At 37.2% G+C, this 26,602-nt stretch overlaps 1 protein-coding gene and 1 long non-coding RNA gene across 4 annotated transcripts; both read right to left on the reverse strand.

Moving 5' to 3' along the window:
• Positions 1-1,892: 1,892 nt before the first annotated feature.
• LOC122299595 (disease resistance-like protein DSC1) lies at positions 1,893-5,042 on the reverse strand. The gene is made up of 5 exons (XM_043109977.1): positions 5,029-5,042; positions 4,682-4,832; positions 4,236-4,508; positions 2,699-4,150; positions 1,893-2,603 (listed from the first exon to the last, which is right to left on the reverse strand). Exons 1-4 carry the CDS (start codon positions 5,040-5,042, stop codon positions 3,635-3,637), a joined length of 954 nt encoding a protein of 317 aa, XP_042965911.1. The 3' UTR covers positions 1,893-2,603; positions 2,699-3,634.
• Positions 5,043-10,756: 5,714 nt separating this feature from the next.
• LOC122299766 lies at positions 10,757-16,498 on the reverse strand. Of its 3 annotated transcripts, XR_006239769.1 has the most exons (8): positions 16,264-16,498; positions 15,940-15,973; positions 15,635-15,764; positions 12,261-15,402; positions 12,119-12,152; positions 11,801-11,859; positions 11,189-11,313; positions 10,757-10,783 (listed from the first exon to the last, which is right to left on the reverse strand). It is a non-coding gene; the product is annotated as an uncharacterized LOC122299766 (long non-coding RNA). The 3 variants fall into 3 exon arrangements; XR_006239767.1 differs by lacking the exon at positions 10,757-10,783 and having other exon boundaries at positions 10,995-11,313; positions 15,635-15,667; XR_006239768.1 differs by lacking the exons at positions 10,757-10,783; positions 15,635-15,764 and having other exon boundaries at positions 10,995-11,313.
• Between the last annotated feature and the right edge of the window lie 10,104 nt (positions 16,499-26,602).

A 26,602-nucleotide genomic window follows, 5' to 3' on the forward strand; every position in this document is an offset into this window, starting at 1 on the left:
GGCCGGACTTTATTTTTATTTTTATATTTATATATAACCTAAGATATGATACGAACAATTTGTTCCTAATAAAGATTTATTCAAGCCAAAGGCTATAGTAGATGATAAATCAAATGGTAAACCTTTCAACAAAAGCACATTCATTACTTACAAGATAAATGAGAAATAATAAGAATTGTGGAACTATCTGCTACTTGCATCATAAGATGAATTTTTTTGAACAATCTGCAACAAATTACCCACAAGCGTTTGCTGCTGTTGTGAGAGTGGATGCCATTTTCTGGGGAAGGAAACATCTTAGTATATTCATGAAAAATTTTGTAAAGCAATAAAAACAGGCATTTCAGAATTGTCAGAGATGACAGAGATCAAAGCCTTAAGTGCATCCTCCATCATCACGTTTCTTCTCAAAACACTATACAGGGGCTTGCCACCGGGCATCCTCAAGCACCGCTCCCACTTCAAACATCTCCCAAACGTTGCAGAGGAAGTCATCAACGCGGCGCTGACCCAGGTACTTGGCACCATCCAGCCAATTTGGGTGAAGAATGCCCACCTCAATCTGCGAGGTCATGAACGCTTTGTTGGAATCCCATGTGTAGAAGCAGTGGTGGAACACCACACCTCCCAATTATTTTTTGAAATTTCAAAATCTGCCTGCATTTCATTTATAATTCTACGAATACAGAGAATGGCCACCCAAAAGAGTTATAATCCCCATGTACTTTTTAAAATTTTCTAAATTTTCAAAATATCTAAAAATATCTTTCTCTAATTTTTTCCTATAGTCTCAAAATTTTATATAATTTCTATATATTATCTATTTTTAAAGACATGGTCTCACTAAGATTAATTTAAATTAAGTTTAAAAGAAATAATAAATTTATTAATATGGATTCTAAAGTTTTTTGTTATACAATATTAGACTTCTTAGTATGGAATCTAAAGTGAAAATACAAGAAAAATCATTTAAGATTGATGATTTATATGAAAAGTAGTTGAGAGGTTTTATCCTCAATTTAGACTTCATTGAGCAAGAAAAAATTTATTGAAGTTCTTAATTATATTATTATATGTTTTGTGTGACAAGAAAATATCTAAATTTTACATGAAATTTAATAAACCATATTATAGTACACTAGAATGTAAGATTGCCTTCTAAAAGATCACTTAATAGAGTTTATGAGGATGAGGGTAGTGAGTCTCTATCCTCCTTTGGAGGATGAGGATGGAAGATTACCCTCCTCCTTTGGAGGGTGGGAGTGGAAGGTATTTGTTTTCTCATAGACAAGTCGAGATGGACATTTCTATTTTTACAGAGTCTTTAATCTCAGAAAGGCTGTGTCATTCGAGAGTTTTAGAAGTTTTTTAGACAATGTCCGGCACAATGAAAATTGTGTGCGGGGGGACTTATAACCAATGAGTAGTTGGCTAGTTAATCGGAATTTGTACTCGGATTTTTTTGTCACAGTTGTAACTTCCTTCATTCATGAATTGAATTGAAGTCTATTTCAAAAAAAAAAAAAAAAATAGAGTTTATGAAAAAAAAATGAATTCTAAATTTTTTGTTACAAAAATAATAATAGATGAATATTATTTCATAAAATATTATCATGATAAATCTGAAACGTATATTAAGTTATATTTTTATAATTTTATTTTTACACGTATGTAGCAAATTATTGAGATTTAATTTTATATATAGTTATTTTTTCTGAATTTTTAATCTCTTTTTTTATTTTACACACGATAGAAAAATTCCCTAAAAAATATTGCTGGTTCCGCCACTGTGTAGATGAAGTAAGTGCCTTATAATCGGAGTATTTCGATGTTTTTGTTAGATCTTTTGTAATACCGTCTGTCATGAACCAAAGACATGCTAGGCTGCTAGCTACACGGGAAATTCTTATCCAATGTATAATATCTGTAATCAAGTTTCCCCTACTCAATGTATAATATCTCTAATTTGGTACATGTTTACTTCATACATTCGAACATTTGTGATAGCTATGAGTAATTGTAAAGCTTGTCATAAAGATTTCTTTCAGATTCGTATCTACCAGTACTAGGTTTTGATGTTTATAACTCCAAAAATTTAGTAATTAACCGCCGTTCATCAGGGCATGCATCTAGAGTTCGTACTACTTCCTGAAACGTGGCGTCATGTTGGAACAGAAGACGGAAGCCACACTGGTGCATCCTTAAGCCGGGGTAGTCCGTTGTAATGGAAGCCTCGATGAAAGAGCACCCATTCAACCAATCTGGAAACGACCTACGCGGCATATAACACAACCATTCCAATTTATGTTCTCGCCATAACAACTTGAGATCTTCTTCGGTGAGGCAATAGGTGATCTGGAAACGTTCCAGACTATCCTTATCGGGTTTCAAAGACAAAGTAAGGCGGTAATTATTCGCAACTATGCTAGTTGAAGAGTGGCCACCGATAGAAAAGGAAGCGCATAGAGCAAGTCCCAACCAACTCCCATACAGTATCTGGGTGAATCAAATGTCAATGAGGGATCTTTGCGGATAGAGGGGGGGAACAACGTTTGAATTGATCCATAAAAGCACAAATTGTATAGGGAGCTTTCATCAATGTCCTGGAAAAGTGTTAAGAATTGTGGGCATTAGTCAGGTTGTTGGGAGATATAAAAAGTAAATAAAACAAAAAGAGTAGACGGTATGTATATCTTACCTGCACTCTCAGTTCTAGGGAAACGACGCTTGACAGCCTCAAGTGCTCGAGGAGGAGGAGGAGGAGGCGAATTACAGATACCGCGGCCTTTTTGTCTTAAAACATCTATAAACTCCACCATATCGTGTTCATAGAGAATTCGAGAGCCACATGCTTTAAACCGAACACTTGGGCTATTGGATGAAATTGAAGGGCTAATGCAGCTACGTCTGTCTAAATGGTCCCTAAACCTCGCGTGCGAGATATATAGACACAGTCTATATAAATCAACACCGCTTTGGTCATTAGGGGGGTGAAAGAATATGGTACAATCTTCAAGATCAACTCCATCCTGCATGTCAAAGTCATATATCAACTCGTGAATATTATGTGATTTCTGACCAGGAGAAACGTTGCCCAAATTTTTCTCGACTTCAAAAACAGTGTACAATGCAATTCCTCTCCAACTACTGTTCTTAGAAAGATCGGGTGGTAATGGGATTGATACAAATGACCCGTATTTCTGATTGTAGAACCACTTCGGAATTAGAGTAACGGGAAGACTGCTAAGAAATCCTTTGCCATGTTGAATTGGCTCCTGCATAAATACCAAAACCAAAATTGAGGACAATAGCATACTGGTATTCCCACCACAGTGGCTGGAAGTGCTTATTTAGCAAAGAAACCTTGGATTTTTCATCATCGACGGAGCTGAGGCAGTTAATAATTGTGAGTTCTTTTTCATATGAAGTCTGCAGTACTGTAACTTGATTTGAACAATTTTCAAGGGAAGAACATTGTCTTGCCATTACTACTTCGATACTGAAGGGAAGACTTGGCAATAACTTAAGCTTGCTACAATTATCCAAGTAGAGGAATTTAAGCTTGGAAAGCTGAGAAATGCTATCGGGCAAGTATGAAAAATTGTTTCTGCTCAAAATTAGACTCCAGGGAAGATTAGCCACTAAGATCACCAGGGATTGCTCCGTCTGATAGATTGCAATCACTTAAGTCTAGAGCTACTAAAGAGGTTAGCACTGAGAAGTAGAGCAACGAATGGCATGATTCATATGGATGATCCTTACAACTCGAAAGATTTAATAAAGTCAGGCCAGTTAGATTCTGAATTGATAGTGGTACCACTTCTATTGCCGTCTTGTCCAAGTAAAGCTCTGACAAACGTTTCATATGTTTTCCGATCTCTGGAAACTTAATAAGGCTTGAACAACCAGATAAGATGACAGTTTTTAGAGATTCCAAGTTGATCTCGTATGGAAGGCTAACAAGACTCTGGCAATCTTTGAGATTTAATAGAACAAGTTGATTTAGACTTCCGATAGACAGATGCACTTCGAACAATTTAGTACAACCTTGGAGAATTAGCCTCTGAAGATTTGAAAAACCAGAGAAATCAGGTGTCTTGATTAAGTTTTGAGAGTTACTGAGGTCGAGGACTTTCAACTTGTTCAAGTTCTGTGATAAGAAAACAAGTAAATATGAAAAAGAAATTAAAACAAAAAACAAAAAATTACCGAAGTTGTATAATTTAAAATCTTACACTAAATCCCTTGGGCAGTTGCTCAAAGCGACAATGAGGCGTAATGAGTTCGACAAGGTTGTCTGGCTGGAAATTATTTGGCATGGAAGTCAAAGGATATTCATGCCATTCCATCAAACGCAACTCATTAGAAAGATATCCAAGGCCTGTAGGAAGGTGCACGTTACAGATTTTAAGCAGTCCTAGCTTTTTCATATTTGAGAAGGCGTTAGCATTCAACTGTGCTTCATGAGCTGGCGTATTCAGCATTATGCCCTCAACTTTATCTGTTCCCTAGTAGACAAAAATTAAGCTGTTAGAGTCTGAAAAAGATGCTGCAATAATTTTACAAAAACCGCACAAATATATATATTTCTCTATGACACTTACTGTATTTTCTTTTAGCACGCGAAGGATATCATCAGAAAGCCTATCCCACTCATCCCGCATAATCCTATAAAGCATACTTCATCTGGCCATGTTTGTAGATGCGAATCCAGTAATTCGCTAACCAGATATTCTATTCCAATAAGGTTATCCTCATCAACAATCGAGATTGTATCACTCAATTCACGAAATATACCATCAACAATGGTTTTGATAAACTCTGACTCGCGCCTGTAAGAAGGAATGGAGAAAATTATTTCAACAAATCAACTCAAAAACAACACACAACAAAAGGAGATGTCAAAGTGTTGGTGTGTTGCTTGTTCATGTAGACCAACTATTTTCTCAGGAGCTTCTCTCTCTCTCTCTCTCTCTCTCTCTCCCTCTCTCCCTCCGTACATCCATGGGTGATCTTTTCTAGTGTTACACTGGAATCTTCATCCCCTTAAGCTTGGGTCTGCTACAGTCTCTAGTTTAAGATGGGTTACTCTAAACATGTATTCATAGAAACTAAAGTTTTTATTTTAGCATTAGAGGGGGGGAACTTCCTTCGTATTACAGAAAGAAGTAGAAAGGTGATGAAGGAGCTGGTCTTCAGTCTTTCTTGTGTTCATTGGATGGCTAACATGGTGGAAGATTGCTATCTTTCGATGGGGAGAAGGGATTTCTTCAAGTCTTTTCGGGTTGGTTCTCTAGCTGTAGTTGCTCATAGAAGATCTAATGCCTTTGGACAATTCTTGGAAGTTACGGAATATGGTGGTAATGGCCGCTGAGGCATGCTGGTGTTTCCAGCAGGAAAGGAAGGACATGGGTGGAAGACTTTATCCATGGAGCTGAAGCATGCTATGGCAGGTTTTTCCAAGGCTCCAGTGGTGGTTCAAGGTGGTGGGAAGGGGAAAGAGATGGGAGGGCAAATCAGGACGTATGCTGAGGCTGCTAGGGGAGGTAAAGCAAGTAGTAGGGTGGCGGTGCAGGGAGGCAACGTGCAGATTTTGAATAACGAAGAGAGAAAAAATAAGGGGGTTGCAGGAGAGTGTCATATGGCAGGGAGAGTTGGTAAAGAACAAGTCAATGACTTAGGTGTAGTTAGTCTGCCCGAAACCTGTGTAGGGAAAAGGGAGGGGCAGAACCTACTTTTTGGGATGAAAGTGGAACTGGCTGGCATGAAGGAGGAATTGGCTGGGGTAAAGAAGACAATTGAATCACTTATAGGAAAGGTGGACTGGGATTTATTTCTTAAAAGGAATTTGGGTCTGAAAAATAAAAGGGCTGGGGAAAACCCGAAACCCAGGGTGGATAAAGGTAAAACCAAGATGGGTATGGACCTGGGTGGGTCACGCCAAGCCCACCCAAAGCTGAAATGGAGACTCAAGATGAATGGGCCAGCCCAAGAAGGAGACCAATGGGCTGTTGACCCAAAAACAACCCATCGGCAGTGTAGAGCTGCACTCATCCCCGCCGGTGCCGCACCTCAACAGCGGCAGCCCAGTGCCGGTAGCTCGTCGTCGGCAAGGTCAGAGGCTTCCCTCAGTGGCTGTGTCGTCGGCAGCTCTGTGACCGAAGAGCATCGACGTGCAAAGGAGGCCTTGCAGTTGGATCCGTCGTCTTCGGCAGGAGATCTGACTAGCGGGGTGGCACAGGAAGGGGCGACGTTCAGGTCTGGGCTGTCTCCTTCCATCGCGGTGGCAATGGCGACGTCGCCGGCGCTGGAATCTTCAGAACAAGGGCTGGTTTGCACAGAGGTTATGACGGAAGAGCAGCGGGATGGGCTGGCAACATGATAGGAGCCACAGAACACACCGACTGTGCTTTCTGGGCTGCCGGAAGTTTGCTCCAATGCTCAGAAACCGGCAAGTTCACCGGAATCTGTTTTAGAAGCCAAAAAACTCCTTTCGTTGGTTGACAATTGTGCGGAAACAATGGATAAACCAGAGGAAGGTGAAAAGGAAGGGGCTATGGTAATATGTGAGCTTCCAAGTGGAATGGAGATGAGGGAGGAAATGAGGGAGGATATTGTGAAAATCAGCTGCTGTGTTGAGGGGACAGAACCTATTCCTTTGAACTCGTTTCATCCAAGGGGGTCAGAGTGGGTAATTCAAACTGCTTTGGAACTCAAACATATTGTTGGGATTAAATGCGTGGGGTTCGAAGATGAATTTTTGGCACTTCTCACAACCATGGAAGCTAGTCATTCACAAACCACAGATGATCTCTCAATTGGGCTGGAAAAGAAAAAGGAAAGAGAACTAAAGAGGCTTACGTGGGCAATGAACGATGAGGGAGGGGAGCAGAGCTCTAGCCGAGGACGCTCCAAGGGAAGGGCAGCGATAGTTCCGACATGAAACCAAAAATCATCTCTTAGAACGTAAGGGGGTTGAATGAGCAGGCCAAACGGCTCCAAGTTAGGAACTTACTTCGTCAATGGCAATTACATGGAAATTACTTCAAGTTAGGAACTTACTTCGTCAATGGCAATATCATTTGCTTACAAGAGACCAAACTAGAACTAATTACATGGAAATTAGTCCAAAGTCTGTGGAGAGGACATCATGTTGGGTGGTCTTATTTACCTTCCAAAGGAGCATCGGGGGGTGTTCTCATCATGTTTGACAAAAGGGTGGTGGAAAGATTAGAAGATTGTGTGGGTGATTTCTCTGTGGCCTGTTCCTTTGTGAACATAGAAGATGGATTCCGATGGGTATTTGTAGGGGTTTATGGTCCTAACATTGATGGGGAAAGAAAAGCAATGTGGGAGGAACTAGCCTGAATTTTTAGTTGGTGGGAGCTGCCAAGTTGTTTAGGCGGGGACTTCAATGTATCACGCTTCCCAAGTGAAAGGTCAGTACATCCTGTATCACACCCGCTATGAGTGATTTTTTTGACTTCATTTCAGAACAGGCACTTATGGATATCCCACTTACGGGAGGATCTTTTACCTGGTCCAACACTCGAGAAATCCCATCTTGGTCAAGAATCGATAGATTCTTGCTCACTTGTGATTGGGAGCTACATTATCCTGATGTAACCCAAAGATATCTACATAGAGTGTGCTCAGATCATTTCCCTATCCTCTTGGACTACGGAGGCATTTAAGGAGGCAGAAGGTATTTTAAATTTGAGAATATGTGGCTAAAATCTGATGGTTTTGTAGTTCCTTCCACCTACTTTATGGGAGTTGGAATGTTGTGATTGAAAAAATGGAGCGAAGGTTGGCGTCGTGAAAGAGGTTGTATTTATCTAAAGGTGATAGACTCACATTGATTAAAACTACCTTGGCTAACCTCCCCACCTACTTTATGTCTTTGTTCCCGCTTCCAACGAAGATTGCCAATCGTCTTGAGAAACTACAACGTGATTTCTTGTGGAGTGGTTGGGGGGAGGAGTTTGAATTCCATTTGGTTAATTGGTCAAAGGTATGTACCCCGTTCTCTGGGGGTGGATTGGGGATGCGAAGCTTGACGAAGTTCAATCAAGCCCTATTGGGGAAATGGTTGTGGCGGCACCAACAAGAAAGAGAGGTTTTGTGGAAGTCAGTTATAGCTGAACGCGTTGGGGAGGCATGGGGTGGTTGGTGTTCAAATGAGGTTCATGGACCACATGGGGTGGGTTTGTGGAAGAACATTAGGAACGGTTGGGAGACCTTCAGGAGACATACTCATATTGTAGTGGGGGATGGATCGAGAGTTAGATTCTGGCATGACAAATGGTGCGGTGAACGGAGCCTCAAAGACAACTTCCCCGCCATATTCGAGCTAGCACGAGTCAAGGATGCAGCGATAGCGGATTTGTTGGTTTTCTCTAATGGCGTCCCTCATTGGAATGTGGAATTTACTAGGGCAGCACAAGATTGGGAGTTGGAGGTTATCACAGAATTCTATGCAACACTGTATTCAATACGTATGACCGAGGGCTCTATGGATAAGATACTGTGGAATCCCTCAAAGAAAGGTAAATTCACGATCAGATCGTTTCACAAAGTTTTATCCAGCCCAGGCATGCTCAATTTCCCTTGGAAAAGCATTTGGCAGACGAAAGCTCCTTCAAAAGCAGCATTCTTTGTGTGGACAGCAGCACTAGGTAAAATTCTCACCACAGATAACCTAAGAAGACGTCTAGTAATGGTAATGGATTGGTGTTGTATGTGCAAGAAAGATGGGGAATCAGTTGATCATCTGTTTCTACATTGTGAGGTGGCTAGGACCATGTGGGCGGATTTCTTTACGGGTCTTGGAGTAGCATGGGTCATGCCCCATAGATTGGTGGATTTTCTAGCCTGCTAGAGGGGACTTCGAGGAGATTCACGGGTGGCAGCAATATGGAAAATGGTACCCATATGCATGTGTTGGTGTATATGGCAAGAGAGAAATGACAGAAGTTTTGAAGACCATGAGAGAACAATGGGGGAGCTGAAAGTTTTTTTCTTCAAAACATTGTTTTCTTGGGTGGGAGCCATTGTATGTAATGGACTAAATGTCCATGACTTTCTTATTTCGGTTGTAAACTCTAGATAGGTATCTTTCAAGTATATGCCGTGTGTACTTGGGATTTGCCATTTATGATGAATAAAACTTCTTGATTACCGATCAAAAAAAAAAAAGTGTAGACCAACTAACCGGATCAACAATAGAGTTGCGTTTGGATAAAAGAATATGGATTAGGATTTAAAGACCACTATGATTTCAAACTCAAGATTTTGAAAAGCTTAAAGGCTTATTTGGCCTTGGTGCAAATCCAAATCCAATTTTTTAATAGAGAAATGCTTTAGCCACAAAGAGATCCTACAAAAATCAACAAAATTGGCATGGCTTGATTTGGTATGTTAGCTTGTTTTTTTATAGGTATTTGGTATGTTAGATTGTAAAGCTATTTTTATTGTAAAGTAGATCTAAAGTAGCATATCAAGTCATGCCAATTTGTGGTTTACTTTTGTAGGATCTATTTGTGGCTGTAGCATTTCTATTTTTAATAATATGATCCAAACAAAGAGTTTGGGTTTTAAAGACCCAATCAACACATTACACATCTTAAGTGAAGATTTGCATAGGAATATATATTTGTTCTTATGGCTTTCTTGCTATCAGGCTTCTCTCCTATACGGAAAAGATTAACATGCTACTAAATACATGCAGTACTCGTTTCATTCCTGTCTTACTTTTATGATGTGATGCTGATAACAAGAGTTAATCATCTAAAGGCTTACAAGTAATAAATGAGAATACATACATACATATATACATACATATATATATATATGTATATACATCAAAACTCTTTTCAATTAAATGCATATGCAATCCCTCTCATCATTTCCAGTAGAAGGAAGAAGCTGAATTGTATGGTGCTGATTCTCATGTTAAATATCCATTACCTTCTGTGTCATATACGTATTTTCCTGAGATATATTGGATCATGACACTATATATAATTATCTGAACTGTCTCCGAACTAAATCTATAAATATCTACTCCCTTTAGACTATGAACCTTTAAAACTCCATAAAACTTAATCATGCTTTTTAGCTAAGAGAAAGGAGGGAACTTGGAATTAGTTTTTATTACTTACAATAACAGTAATGAAAGTCGATTTTTCTATTTGCAGTAAAAGACGAAGAAAAGAACTAAAAGAGGAGTAGTAATTGTTACCCATTCCGTAAATGGCGTCCGGAGAGCTTAGCCACTTCTCTCAAAGCATTTCTCCATTTTTGCACCTTCTCTAAGTTCTTCTCAAAACGTGTATCATGTTCGGCAAAGGCATCTGCAAAAGTGCCCGTCTGATTTCCCACATCACTAGGATCCACATGGTAGAAAATGGGCAAAACTCTCATCTCCCTCTCTTTCATGCATTCAATAATTGTTGCAAGTTCTTGTAAGCACCATGTGGAAGATGCATAATTTCTTGACAACACGATGACTGCCATGCTCGATTTCTTGATTGCAAGCAAGAGTTCTGGGGAAATGGGTTTCCCAATCCCAATTTTATCATCATCCTTAAAGGTGCTAATCCCTTTATCAACCAAAGCGTGATATAGATGGTCAGTAAAAGTATTGCGGGTGTCTTCGCCTCTAAAACTGAGGAATACATCATGCTCCTCAGGTTCAGACTCAGAATAAGAAGAGGAAATATATGAATGGGTTCCTTGAAGCTTTTTGGTGTAAGACATTATATCGACTGGAAGCTAAAGCCTGCGGGGAGAGTTAAGATTGTTTAAGAGCATTAGCATTGGAATAGGCAAAGGCAAACCCAAAATTTGGCTAATATCACATGTTTTAGCTTTTGCCTATTCCATTCAAAATCTATTCCCACATTAGATTATCCATCTATTAGCCAAAATAATAAAAAAAAAAATTATTAATTTAAATTGTTTATTTTTTTATCTAATTTATTTTTGGCATATTTTGCATATCACCACATGTTAATTAATAATCATATTATAATTAAATTATTGTTTACATCAATCCTACACTGTCAATATGTACATAATTCCACCAAATCTCAAATTGGCCATGGGTTACAACAAGCATAATTAATCAATTCTGTAATTGCACCAAATCAGTTAGCTCAATTAGATGACACAATAAAAACCACACCTGATTACCCAATTAAGAACCCAACTCAGGCAAACATTCTTCTGTATTATACACAAAACAACCAACAGTTCCAGCAATGGCTTCCAGCCCAAAAAATCAAATACAAGTGCCCTCCTTCATCGCAACTGCAAAAGTACAAAAGAAAAAGAAAGAACATAAGCAAATGAGATTTACTTATAAAAAAAAAAAACAAAAGCAATTGAGTAACTAGGAGTCCACTTCTTACTTACTTCCTTCACACTTATATCAAATACCCCACGGGTAAAAAATTAGAAACCACTTGTACTGAAAAAATAGAACAATAGAGGGGCTCAATCAATCTATCTCTGTATGAAGTTCCAAATATTTGAGGCTAGTTGTCTGCACCATGGTTACACAATAAAAATAAAGAGAAGGCAACAGACAGGTGAAAAAGTGTGAAAAATACCCGTTCCAAAGTTTTGAACTTGCACTCAACAAAAAAGAGTTAAAAATAGAGGGCTATCTCTGGAATGGATGAATTTCTAAATGTTTGAGCCTAAGTTCTCTGCACCATGATTACACAAAAAGTAAAAAAAAAAAAAAAAAAAAGCATACTGGCAAAAATGAAAAATGAAGCTCTAAATAACATACCATGTCCACTTGATCGGGGGCATCAACATTGGCATATAAGGAATCACCATTTCCCTTGCCTGTTTGAGCAGATAACAATTTTTGTAATCCATCATTACTCAAGAGGAGAAAATAAAGTTCTGCAAAGTTTCGCATGGAATATGTGTTCTTGGGTTGGAAGCCCCCCCCCCCCCTCCCGCGCGGGGGCCGAAAAAAAAACACAAGAAAAGACAATAATCCACCACTTGCATACATGAAACTTTTCAGTATCTCAAGAACTAACAGAATCTAAAAATTGAACTTTTTATCAATGAATGGTAGATGATACAACTTGCTTACAGTTCTCTCAAGGCCCTATCTTCTGCTCGTTTTCCTGTAGAAAGACAAGCGCCACACCATTTACTATGATCCATTGTTACTCAAGAACTAACAAAATCTAAACATTGAACTTTTTATCATGTAGATGATACAACTTGCTTACAGTTCTCTGAAGGCCATATCTTCTATTGGAGCAACATGCACCACAAAATGCCATCACCTTAGAGCAGCAGGATCATGATGATCATATCAGCCGTGGCAACAACATTGTACCAGACTTGCAGCTGCTGCCTCCACATTCAGCACTTATCAACAAAGATTCCATTGTGAATAAATTACTAGAAAGTCCCTCAAATAGATGAAGTGTCATGTACTATTTTGTATTTTCAGAGTTAGTTAGTAAATTGTACAAATATTTCTTTATTCTCCAGTCTGTCAGCTGGCAGTAGCTTTTGCTATATATAGATAGTAGTCTGTAAACTTTACCATTACGATTAAAATACAAGATACCAGAATTCCCTTTTTGTCAAGTTCTACCTTTTCTTATTCTAACATGGTATCATGAGCCTGAAAACTCCAGATTTTACATTGCAAATTTTCTTCCATGACTACTGAATCTCCTCCTACATCACCTCCATCCACTCCTCGAACCACACCATCCACTCCTCCAATAAAACCCACTAGTACTTTATTTACAGATTTTACAAACATTCTCAACCCCTATCGACTTGACCATGGGGACAATCCTTCCCTTCCTTTGGTTCCTGACCCTCTTACCACAGACAATTACATAACCTGGTCAAGAGCTATGTGCAGAGCTCTTAGAGCCAAAAATAAACTTGGTTTTATCAATGGCACTTTGTTAAAACCACAAACTCCCACTGACCTTCTATCTGATGCATGGGATCGATGCAATGATCTTGTTGTATCATGGATTCAAAACTCAATTAGTCCAACTCTGAAGTCTAGCATTGCACTTGTTGATGATGCTAGACAACTTTGGACTGAACTCAATTTTAGGTTGTCTATGTTTTGCATCAACATTATCCCATAACAGAAAAAAGTTTGACCCTCGAGGTAGGAAATGCCTTTTTCTTGGGTATCCTTTTGGCATCAAAAGATATAAACTACTTGACCTTGACACTAATGCAGTTTTTATTTCACGAGATGTCATCTTTTATGAGCATATTTTTCCTTTTCATCTTCAAGCCCTTCCTACACCCACTGCTCCTTCACCTCTCCCAGTTTTTAATAACTTTTCTCCCCCTTCCCCTCACATTCTGCCCACTGATTCTCTTCTGACTTCTACACCACTTACCAACAATTCTATGCCATCTTCTTCATCATCCTCTCCCTTACAACCTTTACCTCCTGAACTCATTCCTCCTACCTCACCTCCAATTTTGTCACCACCTTCAGATCCTTCTCCTCAACCTGTTCTCAAAAGATCAACAAGAACAAGAAGAGCACCACAATATCTTCAAGACTTCCATTGCCAGCACCTTTCTTCTATCTCACCCACTTAATCTATGGTTTCATCATCTTCATGTTCAGGTATACCATTCCCTATATCTTCATCCATTTCTTATAATAACCTGTCACCTAGTTATTCTTTTTTTTCTGCAACAATTTCTTCACACAATGATCCATCCACTTACAAACAAGCCATAAAAGATGTTGACTGGTGTAAGGCAATGGAAACTGAGATTGCAGTTTTAGAATTAAACAATACATGGGTTCTTACTGAGTTACCCCCTGGAAAAATTCCCATTGATTGTAAATATGTTTACAAAACAAAATACCACTCCAATGGTACTGTTGAGAGAAAAAAGGCTAGGTTGGTTGCTAGAGGTTTCACTCAAAAAGAGGGTATTGACTACCACGAGACTTTTTCACCAGTTGTAAAAATGGTCACTGTGAGAACCCTTCTTGCCTTAGCAGCTGTTCATGGATGGCATCTTCAACAGTTTGATGTCAATAATGCATTCCTCCATGGTGATCTCCATGAAGAAATTTACATGAAGAAACCTCCTGGATATAGCAAAGGTTCTCCCACTCAAGTTTGCAAATTGCTCAAAAGTCTCTATGGCCTTAAACAAGCCTCACGCCAATGGTATGAAAAATTTTCTCAATCACTCATTCATTTTGGCTTTACTCAATCAAAGGCTGATTATAGCCTCTTTACTTGCACAAATGGTGACACCTTCATAGCCCTTCTAGTCTATGTGGATGACATAGTAGTGGCTAGCAATTCCATTCATTCTATTTCTATTCTCAAAGCTTTTCTCAATCACCATTTTAAGATCAAAGACCTTGGTTCTTTAAGGTATTTTCTAGGCATTGAAGTTGCTAGATCACCTGCTGGCATTCATCTTTGTCAAAGAAAATACAATTTAGACATTCTTGCAGACTCTGGACTTCTTGCTTCCAAACCATTAAAAATTCCAATGGACCAAAATCATAAACTTAGTAGATCTTCTGGTTCCCCCTTAACTGATCCTACAGTTTACAGGCGCCTCATAGGCAGATTGTTATACCTCACTATAACCAGACCAAACATTAGTTACCCTACTCATGTTCTTAGTCAGTTTTTAGACCATCCCACTTCCAGTCACCTTGCTGCTGCCCACAAAATTCTCAGATACATTAAAAATGCCCCTGGTCAAGGTATCCTTCTATCCTCCACATCTCCAATTCAGCTCAAAGGCTATTGCGATTCTGACTGGGCATCATGTCCTGACACAAGAAAATCTGTCACTGGTTATTGTATTTTCTTGGGCCACTCTCTCATTTCATATAAATCAAAGAAACAAACGGTTGTATCTCGATCCTCTGCTGAGGCAGAATATCGAGCCATGGCCTCCATTACATCAGAATTCACTTGGCTCAAGCAGCTCCTATCTGATCTGTCCATTGCTCATCCACAAGCTGCTGATTTATATTGTGATAATCAAGCTGCAATTCACATAGCAGCTAACCACGTTTTTCATGAAAGAACCAAACATATTGAAGTTGACTGTCATTTGATCCGAGACAAAATTCTTGAAGGCAGTATAAAAACTGCTCATGTTCCAACTCTCTCACAATTAGCTGATATATTCACCAAGTCTTTGCCATCTCATCTTCTTTATTCACACCTCTCCAAGATGGGAATAGCAAATATCTATTCTCCATCTTGCGGGGGGGTATTGGAGCAACATACACCACAAAATGCCATCACCTTAGAGCAGCAGGATCATGATGATCATATCAGCCGTGGCAACAACATTGTACCAGACTTGCAGCTGCTGCCTCCACATTCAGCACTTATCAACAAAGATTCCATTGTGAATAAATTACTAGAAAGTCCCTCAAATAGATGAAGTGTCATGTACTATTTTGTATTTTCAGAGTTAGTTAGTAAATTGTACAAATATTCCTTTATTCTCCAGTCTGTCAGCTGGCAGTAGCTTTTGCTATATATAGATAGTAGTCTGTAAACTTTACCATTATGATTAAAATACAATATACCAGAATTCCCTTTTTGTCAAGCTCTACCTTTTCTTATTCTAACATCTTCTGCTCGTTTTCCTGCAGAAAGACAAGCGCCACACCATTTACTGTGATCCATCATTACTCAAGAGGAGAAAATCAAGTTCTGCAAAGTTTTGCGTGGAATATATGCGTTCTTGGGTAGGAAGCCGCCCTTCCCCCAGGGGATGCAGAAAGAAAAAAAAAAAAAAACACAGGAAAAGACAATAATCCACCACTTGCACACATGAAACTTTTCAATATCTCAAGAACTAACAGAATCTAAAAATTGAACTTTTTATCAATGAAAGGTAGATATACAGCTTGCTTACAGTTCTCTCAAGCCCATATCTTCTGCTCGTTTTCCTGCAGAAAGACAAGCGCCACACAATTTACTGTGATGAGGAAAAAAAATACAAGGTATTGATAAAACAGGGGTGAGTGGATCATACTTTCCTTCCTTTGTACACTACAGATGCTATGAAATCATGATAACAGGTTTAGACGCAGAAGCACAAACACTAAAACCAACAGCAAAAACACTTTTAACAAAACCTAAAATCTAAAATCCATCCAATCAACGTACGACACAATCACTGGACAAAAAAGAAAAAAATCAGCAAAATCACAACCAACAAGAGCAAAAGTCAGCACACCTTCGTTGTCAATTCTCGGTGCAGATTGATTGTCCTAGCTGCCGTTTGGTTCTTCACCCAAGCCTAGAGAGATATTATCGCACAATGGACAAGAAAACAAGCAAGGAAATGGAAAAAGGGAGAGAGAAATGGAGTATCGGGCCAAGCCCTACGAGAGAAAGAGAAAGGGATAGGAGCGGTGGCCTCTAGAGATTAGAGAAATGAGGCTGCCAGCCTGCCACAGTAGAAAGGAGGGAAAATTATGTCCGTTGTTAGAAACATCTCATCCCTGTATAACTTTTACAAATTTTTATATAAAATATAATAAATAATTTAATTTTTTAAAATTTTAAAATAAAATTAATATTAAAACAATATATTATAATAATATTTTATTTAAATTTTAACCCACCACCTAATCTTATATTTGTAACAAACAGACTTACAGAGACTTGTTAACTAAGAATTTTGCTTTTGTTATAAACTATCTTGAATTGTATGACCACATTTATCTAGTCGTCAAATGCATAGTGCATAGTGCTAGCATAGTACTAGCATAGTGAGTTGGCCGACATATGCATAGTGTATAGTGCTAGCATAGTGAGCTAGTATAGTCCCCTTTGTACGCCTATATATATCGTTGAATTCTTTAAGAAATTCATAAGTTTGATAACAGATCAATAAGAGAATCTCTTCTCTCGTTCTCTCTCAATCTCTTGAAACTCTCTCTCTCTTTTCATTTAGTTTATAACACGTTATCAGCACGATGCATTTTTCCACAGCCTACCAAGCCACCTACCAGGCCAACTCTACCTACTCCAGCACTCATCTCTCTTTGGCCAGTTGGAATACTATTATAGTGGTGCGTATGCCACACCAAACACCTGCAAGCCATCGGCATACTCTTAGATCTTCAAAAGTTCGTGCACTTAATGGTGACCTTTGATTCTTAGATCTCTGTCTAGAGAGATCCACGATTTATAGCTGCGAGACCGTGAACGAGAAACGGGAGGATGAGCATGAGCCGATCTTGGTAGTTGATTTCAAAGATTAAGGATCAAACCGACAGATCTAGCATCTATGCCATCTCCGGCTACTCGACAACGGAGACCCAGCTCCGAACCATCGTGGCCCGTCCAGTTCTTCTTTCCAGATGCACCGGTTATGCTGGACCGCATCACGTGTCTCCTCGCCAACTACTCTGTCCTCAGCTAAACCCAAACCCAAAAGCAAGACCGAAGGCCAGGGCTCATCTGCAGAAGTAGAAGAATATCTAGAGAGAGAGAGAGAGATGGCTTTGTAGTGGGTAATACTGATGTACCTAGTGGCTTTAGTAGAGTTTTCGATTGTGATCCCGCTTCAGGTCGTGGCGAACATAGCTCAAGTCGCTATCGACGAGAAAGGGCCGTTCGCGCAGGATTGGGTCACCTGGAAGCAGGTGTTCTTGCTGGTCGATATGGTTTGCTGCTGTGTGGTGTTGTTCCCTATCGTGTGGTCGATAAAGAACCTGCCAAGATCTAAGCCTGATGATGTCCGAAGGGAGCACAATAGTAAATCTATCGCAAAGGGAAGTAATTTCAAAGGTAGGTCGATAAGGGGAAAGTGCCGTCCCCGACAAAGACAAAGACTAGTGGAAGGAGACAAGTTCTTGGGATTCGGAACTAGTGTCGACAGCTGGATTTTTTTTCTAAACTAGAGACTGCGGCAAAATAAAAAAAAAAATTTAATGATTTAGCATGCCATAATTGACTAACAAATTCCATTAGGTTGGCATGTTATATTTAACTAATAATTTCTATTAATTTTTCCTACAGGAGAAAAAAACAAAAAGTCAAAAGCGTGGGGCTTGTTGGCAATATTTTAAAAATAAAACATAAAATAAAAATAATGAAAGAGAAGGAGACTTGCATCGGCCACCTCTGAAGCTTGTGCCAAAACGAGCAGGACCCACGCCTCGCAAGCTATATTCTTATTTTCAATTCCGTTCTAAACATTTCAGTTTCATGGGCTGCTATTTTTCTTTCTGACATGTTTACTTGATAGGTTATGATTATTGAGGCGCTGGATAAGTTAGACTTTTCTTGAAAGTTTTTGAGTAAAAGGTGGAGTTAATAACACACGCAAAAAAGCTTTCACATGATAAAGTCTAGAGACAGCTGCAAGAGATTATGTTGGAAACAAATTATGAACTTCAAGTAAGTTTTTAATATATTTACTGAGATGAATATCTATGATTATATTCATTATTATTATTTGATAAATTCTATGTTTATTTACATAGTTCAGATACAAGTTTTATTTATTCTTTTTATACTTGTTATGAATTATTGATATAATTTATCTGAGCATGGAAATGAAGCATCCCTGAAGGATCGCCCTAAAACATTATGATTTATATACCTGGAGTTGCATAATTAAAATTGTGGAAAGAATATATATTTGAATGAACATTTCGAATGTGCTCCTGAAGTAGCAATATCGAGTATGCTCCTGAAGTAGTAATATAAAATGCAAACGTTCACAATATATTCTAAATTTATATCTAGTCTTTCAGTGACTGAGCAAAATAATGAGCTTTTGATAAGAATCATTAGTCACGTCTTACTAGATCTATATCATTCCCTGAAGTGAATGATAATGAATTTATATCATTCTATTCCCTGAAGTGAAAAGAATGATGCGTTTCATTCAAAGAAACTAAGAGATTGAACGTGATAATGAATATCTTTTCGGGCCAGAAGCTCGTATTGGAAAAGCTGTAAGCTTTCTCTTTGAGATAATATTATACAAATTATTGAATCAAATATTATGATGCATCAAAAGGTGATATGATTCAAAATATTTGTATCTTTTAATAGTTATCTTGATCATCTAAAATCAATTACGATAAGTCAAATGATTTTCATATGGACGTCCATAAAAGAACCAAAAGATTCTTTTACTATAAAGTCTTATCACCAGAAGTGGAAAGAAAAATTTGCCAGAAGCAAATAAGATGAAATAATTCGACGTTATCTTGATTATCATATGTGAACCAAAAGTTCAGATGATAATTAAATTTTGGATGCAATAAGATAAAAATGTCTCATATTCTAGCTGTTAAAATCCCAGCGAGGATTGAAGTCCCTGTAGGACAATTAAGAAATTCAGCAGTCTAAATACATGTTTAAAGGCATGTGAGACGTATTGATACAAAAGATAGAGCATCTCAAATGAGAAAAGTACAAATAATTTGGTGCTCCTGAAGAGGCCATACCCACAGAATAAGTAATAAAGTACATCCAAATTTTCTGTATAAAATTCTCCTATTAAACTCTTAAAGAGTATAAATCTCCTGAAGAGTGCCTCCTGAAGAGGTTTTTCATGAAAATGTCTTCCCTTGAAAAGGGACAGGTACCTGAAAATAACGAGATCTCGTTACATTTCATGAATAATGGAGAAATTATGGATAGAAATAAAATCGTTGTCGACAACGTATTTCCATATGAGATGGCAATTAACATTATCAGAACTAATGATGAAAGTGAATTAAGAACCGTCGAAGAATACGACGTAAAATATTGGCCAAATTTGAAAGAAACAATTCCTGCAGAATTGATTCGCTAGTAAAATATGATGCATCGGGACTTAAAGTCCAAACACCTAAAGAGGTGATGCTTGTTGAATGTTAGTGGGTATTTATAGAAATGAAATAAAAATGTGATATATAAATCACGAGTCAGTTTCTCAATTTTTACAGAATTGATATCACTAAGTAAAATGTGATAAATATGGACTTGAAGTCCAAACACCTAAAGAGGTGATTTTTGTCAAATATCAGTGGATATTTATATACATGATATAAAATGACTGAAACTTTTAATATGAAAATGTGATATAGAAATCACAAGTTAATTTCTCGAAGAAACAATATTGATATGATTTTAAAGTGGTTGAAATCATATTGAGATTTTTATTAGCTTAAAAGTTACCGAGAGTTTGGATATGCATGATTAACTGCATATTTATATGGATCATTGGATCATGATATATATATGAAAATCCCTGAAGGATAGAAAATGTCTAAAACTTATAATATGAATACATCTGGAAATATGTATTCTATCAAGTTTCAAAGATCCTTATATGATCTAAAGCAATCCAAACGCAAATGGAAACAAGCTATTATTGCAGTTTATATATATGATTTAAATGTCATTGAGACTCCAGAAGAGCTCATAAAAACTGCACATATTTGAAATATAAATCTGAAACCCTTGCGACTTCAAGGGGAAGATGGATGATGTTATTAGTCATGAAATACCATCTTTTAATACAATTAGTATTTCAGATTCATATTATGGGTTTGATATGAAGTGTGCATTATTAAAGAAGAAATAAAAGGAAGCACACAGAACATTTACTAAAAGATAGAAACACAAATATGAATATTTGTGAAATATTATTTTATTATCTTGAAGCAAGAATTACAAAAATTTGAGACACTTTGCCTCATTCTTCAAACGCTCTTGTTCTTCAAGAATCTGCATGGCATCCCTATCTAAAGGGGTGGGCAATCGAAAAGAAGATTTAAGCAAGGATTTTAAATTCATATTCTCTTTCTTTATTGATTCTATCTTCATGTTGGACTCCAGAAGAAGTCGCTGAATATAGCAATATTATCGTGGAGATTGTCAACTCCACAAGTTCTGAATTGCAGTCACTGAGAAAATGCGACAATGGATGATGTGTATCGGGTATCGAGACTCAGAAGCTCATAGATAGTTTCATTATCTGACCTACGAGTCAGATCATTATATTGCATGATAGCACCTGTGGTAGAAGCAGGAACAGCTGATGAACGAGGTGCAGAATACCTCATATATTGACCCTGAGAAGATTGCTGAGCCATTGCAGAGAGAGATTGCAGGATAAGAATGTAGAAAGAGATTGCAGAGTAAAAATGCAGTATGATTACATAAAATTGAAGAAGATGAGATGCGAATGTCGTTAAAACCTTGCCAAAGAAAAACCCTGTGGGAAAAAACCTGTAACAGCCCGCTAGAAATTCAATTGTGAAATTTCTATTAACTTTAAGAACCTCGTGAAAACCCCATAAGTTTTCACGAATCCATTAATCATATAGGTTTTTGTCTAACTACATAGTTAGTGTTATTATTTACTATGGTATCAGAAGTGTGTTTTTGATTATTGGAGATAGTTAGAAGTGACAAAATGTATTATGGTTTGTGCCATTAGACTCGGAGGGTTATTTAAAGTCTTATGGCGCAATAACATTTTTTCATATTTTCGGTCAAAACGTCTGTTTAAAACTGTAGATATTATTGGATAAAAAGAAATATCTTGAGGTAATTTTCATGAATATTATTGGGTAAAAATATCTTGAGTTGATTTTTGTAGATATTATTAGGTAAGAAAGTCCTACACTCCACTCTCACTCCGGTAAGAGAGTCCTACACTTAACTCTCACTTCGGGTAAGAGAGTCCTACACTTAACTCTCACTCCAGCCTCATCTCTTCCATATCTTATCCACAAATATCTCCAGCCATCCCTCCCCACGAAATTATCTTCATTTATGCTTTCCATTGAAAGAATACCAAACATTCTCTCTCGGACAGCTTTTAGGAGTTCTTTTGCACACCCATTTCGAAGCTTTTGTAAGTGTTTTATCATAAAGTCTCCTTCATATAAGTTGTTCCTCTTTGAGTCTAGTTTCCGTAGATGTATTTTTCGTATCATTCCATGGTCATTTGGTCGGTCAAAAGTATTTTTAACCATAGAAAGGTCATTCTAGGCGTGAATCTGGAGAGTATGTTATAGTTTGGAGTTTTTGACCAAGCTAATGGATAGATATTGGTCCGAAATTTTTATGGAGTATTGTTAACATGTATATATGACTATTGGTTGAGGAGTTTTGCATGATTAAAGGTTTTGATGAAATATTTTCTTAGATTTAGAAACTTAGAAACTGGAAGAGGAAAAACAGTTTCTGTTTTGAGAAAGTTTAACTCTTTGGTGGTCTAAACCTATTCTAATGACTTTAATAATTTTATTGGAGGATCCTAAGTATCTTATATACTTGTTATATATTATTTTGAAGATATTTGATGTTAGTTTCAAAGATATGAAATTTTATGCAAAGAGATATTCAAATAAGCCAAAGTGTGGATATTCTTGGCTAAATTTATGTTTTGGTTAATTTCTAACCATGTGATCTTGAATTAGAAACTTATATATGTTTTAGGACATCTTTTTAAACCATGTGATGGTTTGGTTTGAAGATCATATATTTATAAGTCATAGATCAAGAGATTTATCAAAACTAGTTGAGGAAAAAGTTTCTGTTTTTGGACTAAGTGTAAAACCAAAAACTCCAAATGTTATTTTGTGATTTTGGTGACTTTAGTTTGATAATTTAAAGCATGGTTGATGTTAGGATGATATTATGAATATGTTAGAAGTAAGATTTGATTTTTGAAATTCTTGGAAATGTTATGATTTAAGGTCAAAACTTGTGATTCAAGTGCTTGGATCTTTTTACAAAAAAGTTTGGTGTTAATTATTAGTTTTTTCTAAATTGATGTTTTAAGTATGATTTTGAACTTAGGATTGGAAGATGTTTGTTGCAAAATTTTGGTTTAAGCATGAGTTTTGAAATTGGAAGGAATTGCAACAAAAATCAAGGGAAATGGCCTATGGATGTTTCGGCCATAATGTGTTCTTCATAGTTGTGTTTTGTTTTAAATTTTTTTGAGTTGATATTTAAGTTTAGGACAAAATTTACATGAGGAATGTAAATTTTGGAAACTTTTGGAGTTAATATGCAAAATCCTTAAGTTATGGGTAAAACGGTCATTTTCCCACATGTAGAGAGTAAAATGAAAATTTTACTCTTTAAGTTAGTATTTTCCATATTTCAAATTATTAGTGATTTAGTTCCAACTTTTAGAATCACTAATTACAGTTCCTCGTGATCGCACTTGAAGTTTTATAAGAAACGCGGAGATCGAGGTAAGTTAGCTTTTAACTTACTAGCAGTCTACTGTGTATGTGTGCTAAGTAAAAGAACTACAGTGTATGTATGTATGTTATCATATGTGTCATGCCATGTCAAGTTATTATGTAATTGTCTATTATACAGAATTTATTCTGTCATCAATTTTTATCTGTTACATAATATATTCTGTTATGTATTACTGTACATTACAAGTACGTCATGCTAAGTATGTCATCTATTACATGTAAGTCAAGTCATGTAATATTCATTGTTGCAAGTATGTCATGTTAAATATGTTGTCTATTATATGTTATGCCATGTTACGAAATGTTTCTATCTCAAGTTGGTCATGTATTCTAAGTTATGTTCAAGTCACGTTATGTTACGTCAGGATTTCAGTCCTTTCGTATTCCAGTCACATTTCATCTTGAGTACATTATGATGTGTAGAATACATGGGGCCACAACAACTGTGGAGTATGTATTTTTCATGTTAAGTCAAGTTTGTGTAGAATACATGGGGCCACAACAACTGTGGAGTATGTATTTTTAATGTTAAGTCAAGTTTGTGTAGAATACATGGGGCCACAACAACTGTGGAGTATGTATTTAACTACAATTGTGATGCGTAAAATACATGGGGCCACAACAACTGTGGAGTATGTATTTTTCATGTTAAGTCAAGTTTGTATAGAATACATGGGGCCACAACAACTGTGGAGTATGTATTTAACTACAATTGTGATGCGTAAAATACATGGGGCCACAACAACTGTGGAGTATGTATTTTTCATGTTAAGTCAAGTTTGTGTAGAATACATGGAGCCACAACAACTGTGGAGTATGTATTTTTAATGTTAAGTCAAGTTTGTGTAGAATACATGGGGCCACAACAACTGTGGAGTATGTATTTAACTACAATTGTGATGCGTAAAATACATGGGGCCACAACAACTGTGGAGTATGTATTTTTCATGTTAAGTCAAGTTTGTGTAGAATACATGGGGCCACAACAACTGTGGAGTATGTATTTTTAATGTTAAGTCAAGTTTGTGTAGAATACATGGGGCCACAACAACTGTGGAGTATGTATTTACACGTAGAATACATGGGGCCACAACAACTGTGGAGTATGTATTTTCCATGTTAATTCAAGTTTCAGAGCAAGTTCATACTAAGTCAAGTCCAGTTCATGTTTCAATTTAAGTTATGTCAATTATGCTATGTTGTACACTAAGTTATTCTTTAATTACTTATGAATTTGATTATGCATTTATACTTTTACTGTCATCCATGCATCATTAGTCTGTGTGGAAGTTTTTTGTTAACTTGCTAAGATTTGTAATCAAATCTCACTGTGGTAGTCCCAACTACCATTCCCCCCGAATGGTAGATCTTGTTACAGGACCTGAAGGAGGATCAGGAGCTGACCAACTAGACACAGTCGATTGAACGACGGTGCGTCGTTAATGTTAATATAGTAGTTAAATTACTACTTGTACGATGGAGTTGCATCTCTAGTACTATTGGATCATAACTATTTTGGAATAGTGCTGTGATCTTAGTTATTCAATGGATCTTTATGTATGAAGTATGTTTTAAGTATTGGGATATTTTCAGTTTGGTGCATAGTATTGCTAAAGAAAAAAAAAATTATCCGCTGCGAATATTGCATAATGTTAGATGCATGTTAGGATTATTGCATCTTATATGTCATGAACGGGGGCAGGTAACCTTGTGTTGCATGTCTCGACGCTTCAAATGTCCGTCCGATCCCAAACGAAATTTGGGGGCGTCACAAAACCAATGGCGAAGAAAAAAGAGTACAGTATTCATGTGTATTGCCGAGTGCTTTAGGATTGCCTCATTAAAACCTTGCAAAGGAAAACCCAGTGGGATAAAACCTTAGCGAAGGAAAAAGAGTACAATCAGCACAAGTCTTCAAGACATTACTTCTCCTGAAAAGTGTATGATAACAGGTCTTCAAACCTCCGCATTCCAATGTTCTGCATAATCTTCTTAAATGTTGCAATTGGTAATGCTTTAGTGAATAAATCTGCCAGATTTTTACTTGACCGTACTTTCTTGACATCAATTTCAACTTTCTTCTCATGAATTGCAATGATCTTCTTGTGTGTATCTGAAAGATAACTTGCATCTGTACATCCAACTAACTGTGAACTTGATCCATGTTGATAAAATAATCACAACTGGATCTTTCTGCTCATCACTACTCTTCTGTAGTTGTACTCTTCTGGAGTTCTTATAAATAACACAGTTAGTGGAGAATTCATCAACATTAAACCGCTAACCTCATTTTTCAATAAAAAAAACGGTGGCCAGCCTTTTAAGATCAGACAAGCACCGCGGATTTTCAACTCTTCTGTAGGTGTCAGGCGTGCTGTCAGGCACCGCAGCTGTCAGGCGTGCTGTCAGATGCCGCAGAGCTATGAAGGTATATTACATCTCTTTTCTCTTACTTCACGAGAGATGTTGTATCATAATTTTCTCTATAAAAGAGATATTCAGCTCATCTTCATTCGCATCTCATCTTCTTCACTTTTCTGTAATCATACTGCATTTTTACTCTGCAATCTCTTTCTGTATTCTTATCCTGCAATCTCTCTCTGCAATGGCTCAGCAATCTTTTCAGGGTCAATATATGAGGTATTCTGCACCTCGTTCATCAGCTGTTCCTGTTTCTACCATAGGTGCTATCATGCAATATAATGATCTGACTTGTAAGTCAGATAATGAAGCTATCTATGAGCTTGTGAGTCTCGGTACCCGATACTCATCATCCATTGTCGCATTTTCTCAGCGACTGCAATCCAGAACTTGTGGAGTTGACAATCTCCACGAGAATATTGCTATACTTCAGGGACTTCTTCTGGAGTCCAACATGAAGATAGAATCAATAAAGAAAGAGAATAGGAATTTAAAATCCTTGCTTAAATCTTCTTTTCGATTGCCCACCCCTTTAGATAGGGATGCAATGCAGATTCTTGAAGAACAAGAGCGTTTGAAGAATGAGGCAAAGTGTCTCAAATTTTTGTAATTCTTGCTTCAAGATAATAAAATAATATTTCACAGATATTCATATTTGTGTTTCTATCGTTTAGTAAATGTTCTGTGTGTTCCATTTTATTTCTTCTTTAATAATGCACACTTCATATCAAACCCATAATATGAATCTGAAATACTAATTGTATTAAAAGATGGTATTTCATGACTAATAACATAATCTATCTTCCCCTTGAAGCCGCAAGGGTTTCAGATTTATATTTCAAATATGTGCAGTTTTTATGAGCTCTTCTGGAGCCTCAATGACATTTAAATCATATATATAAACTGCAATAATAG

Source organism: Carya illinoinensis, chromosome 16 (genome assembly GCF_018687715.1).
Source record: "Carya illinoinensis cultivar Pawnee chromosome 16, C.illinoinensisPawnee_v1, whole genome shotgun sequence".
Classification (NCBI taxonomy): domain Eukaryota; kingdom Viridiplantae; phylum Streptophyta; class Magnoliopsida; order Fagales; family Juglandaceae; genus Carya; species Carya illinoinensis.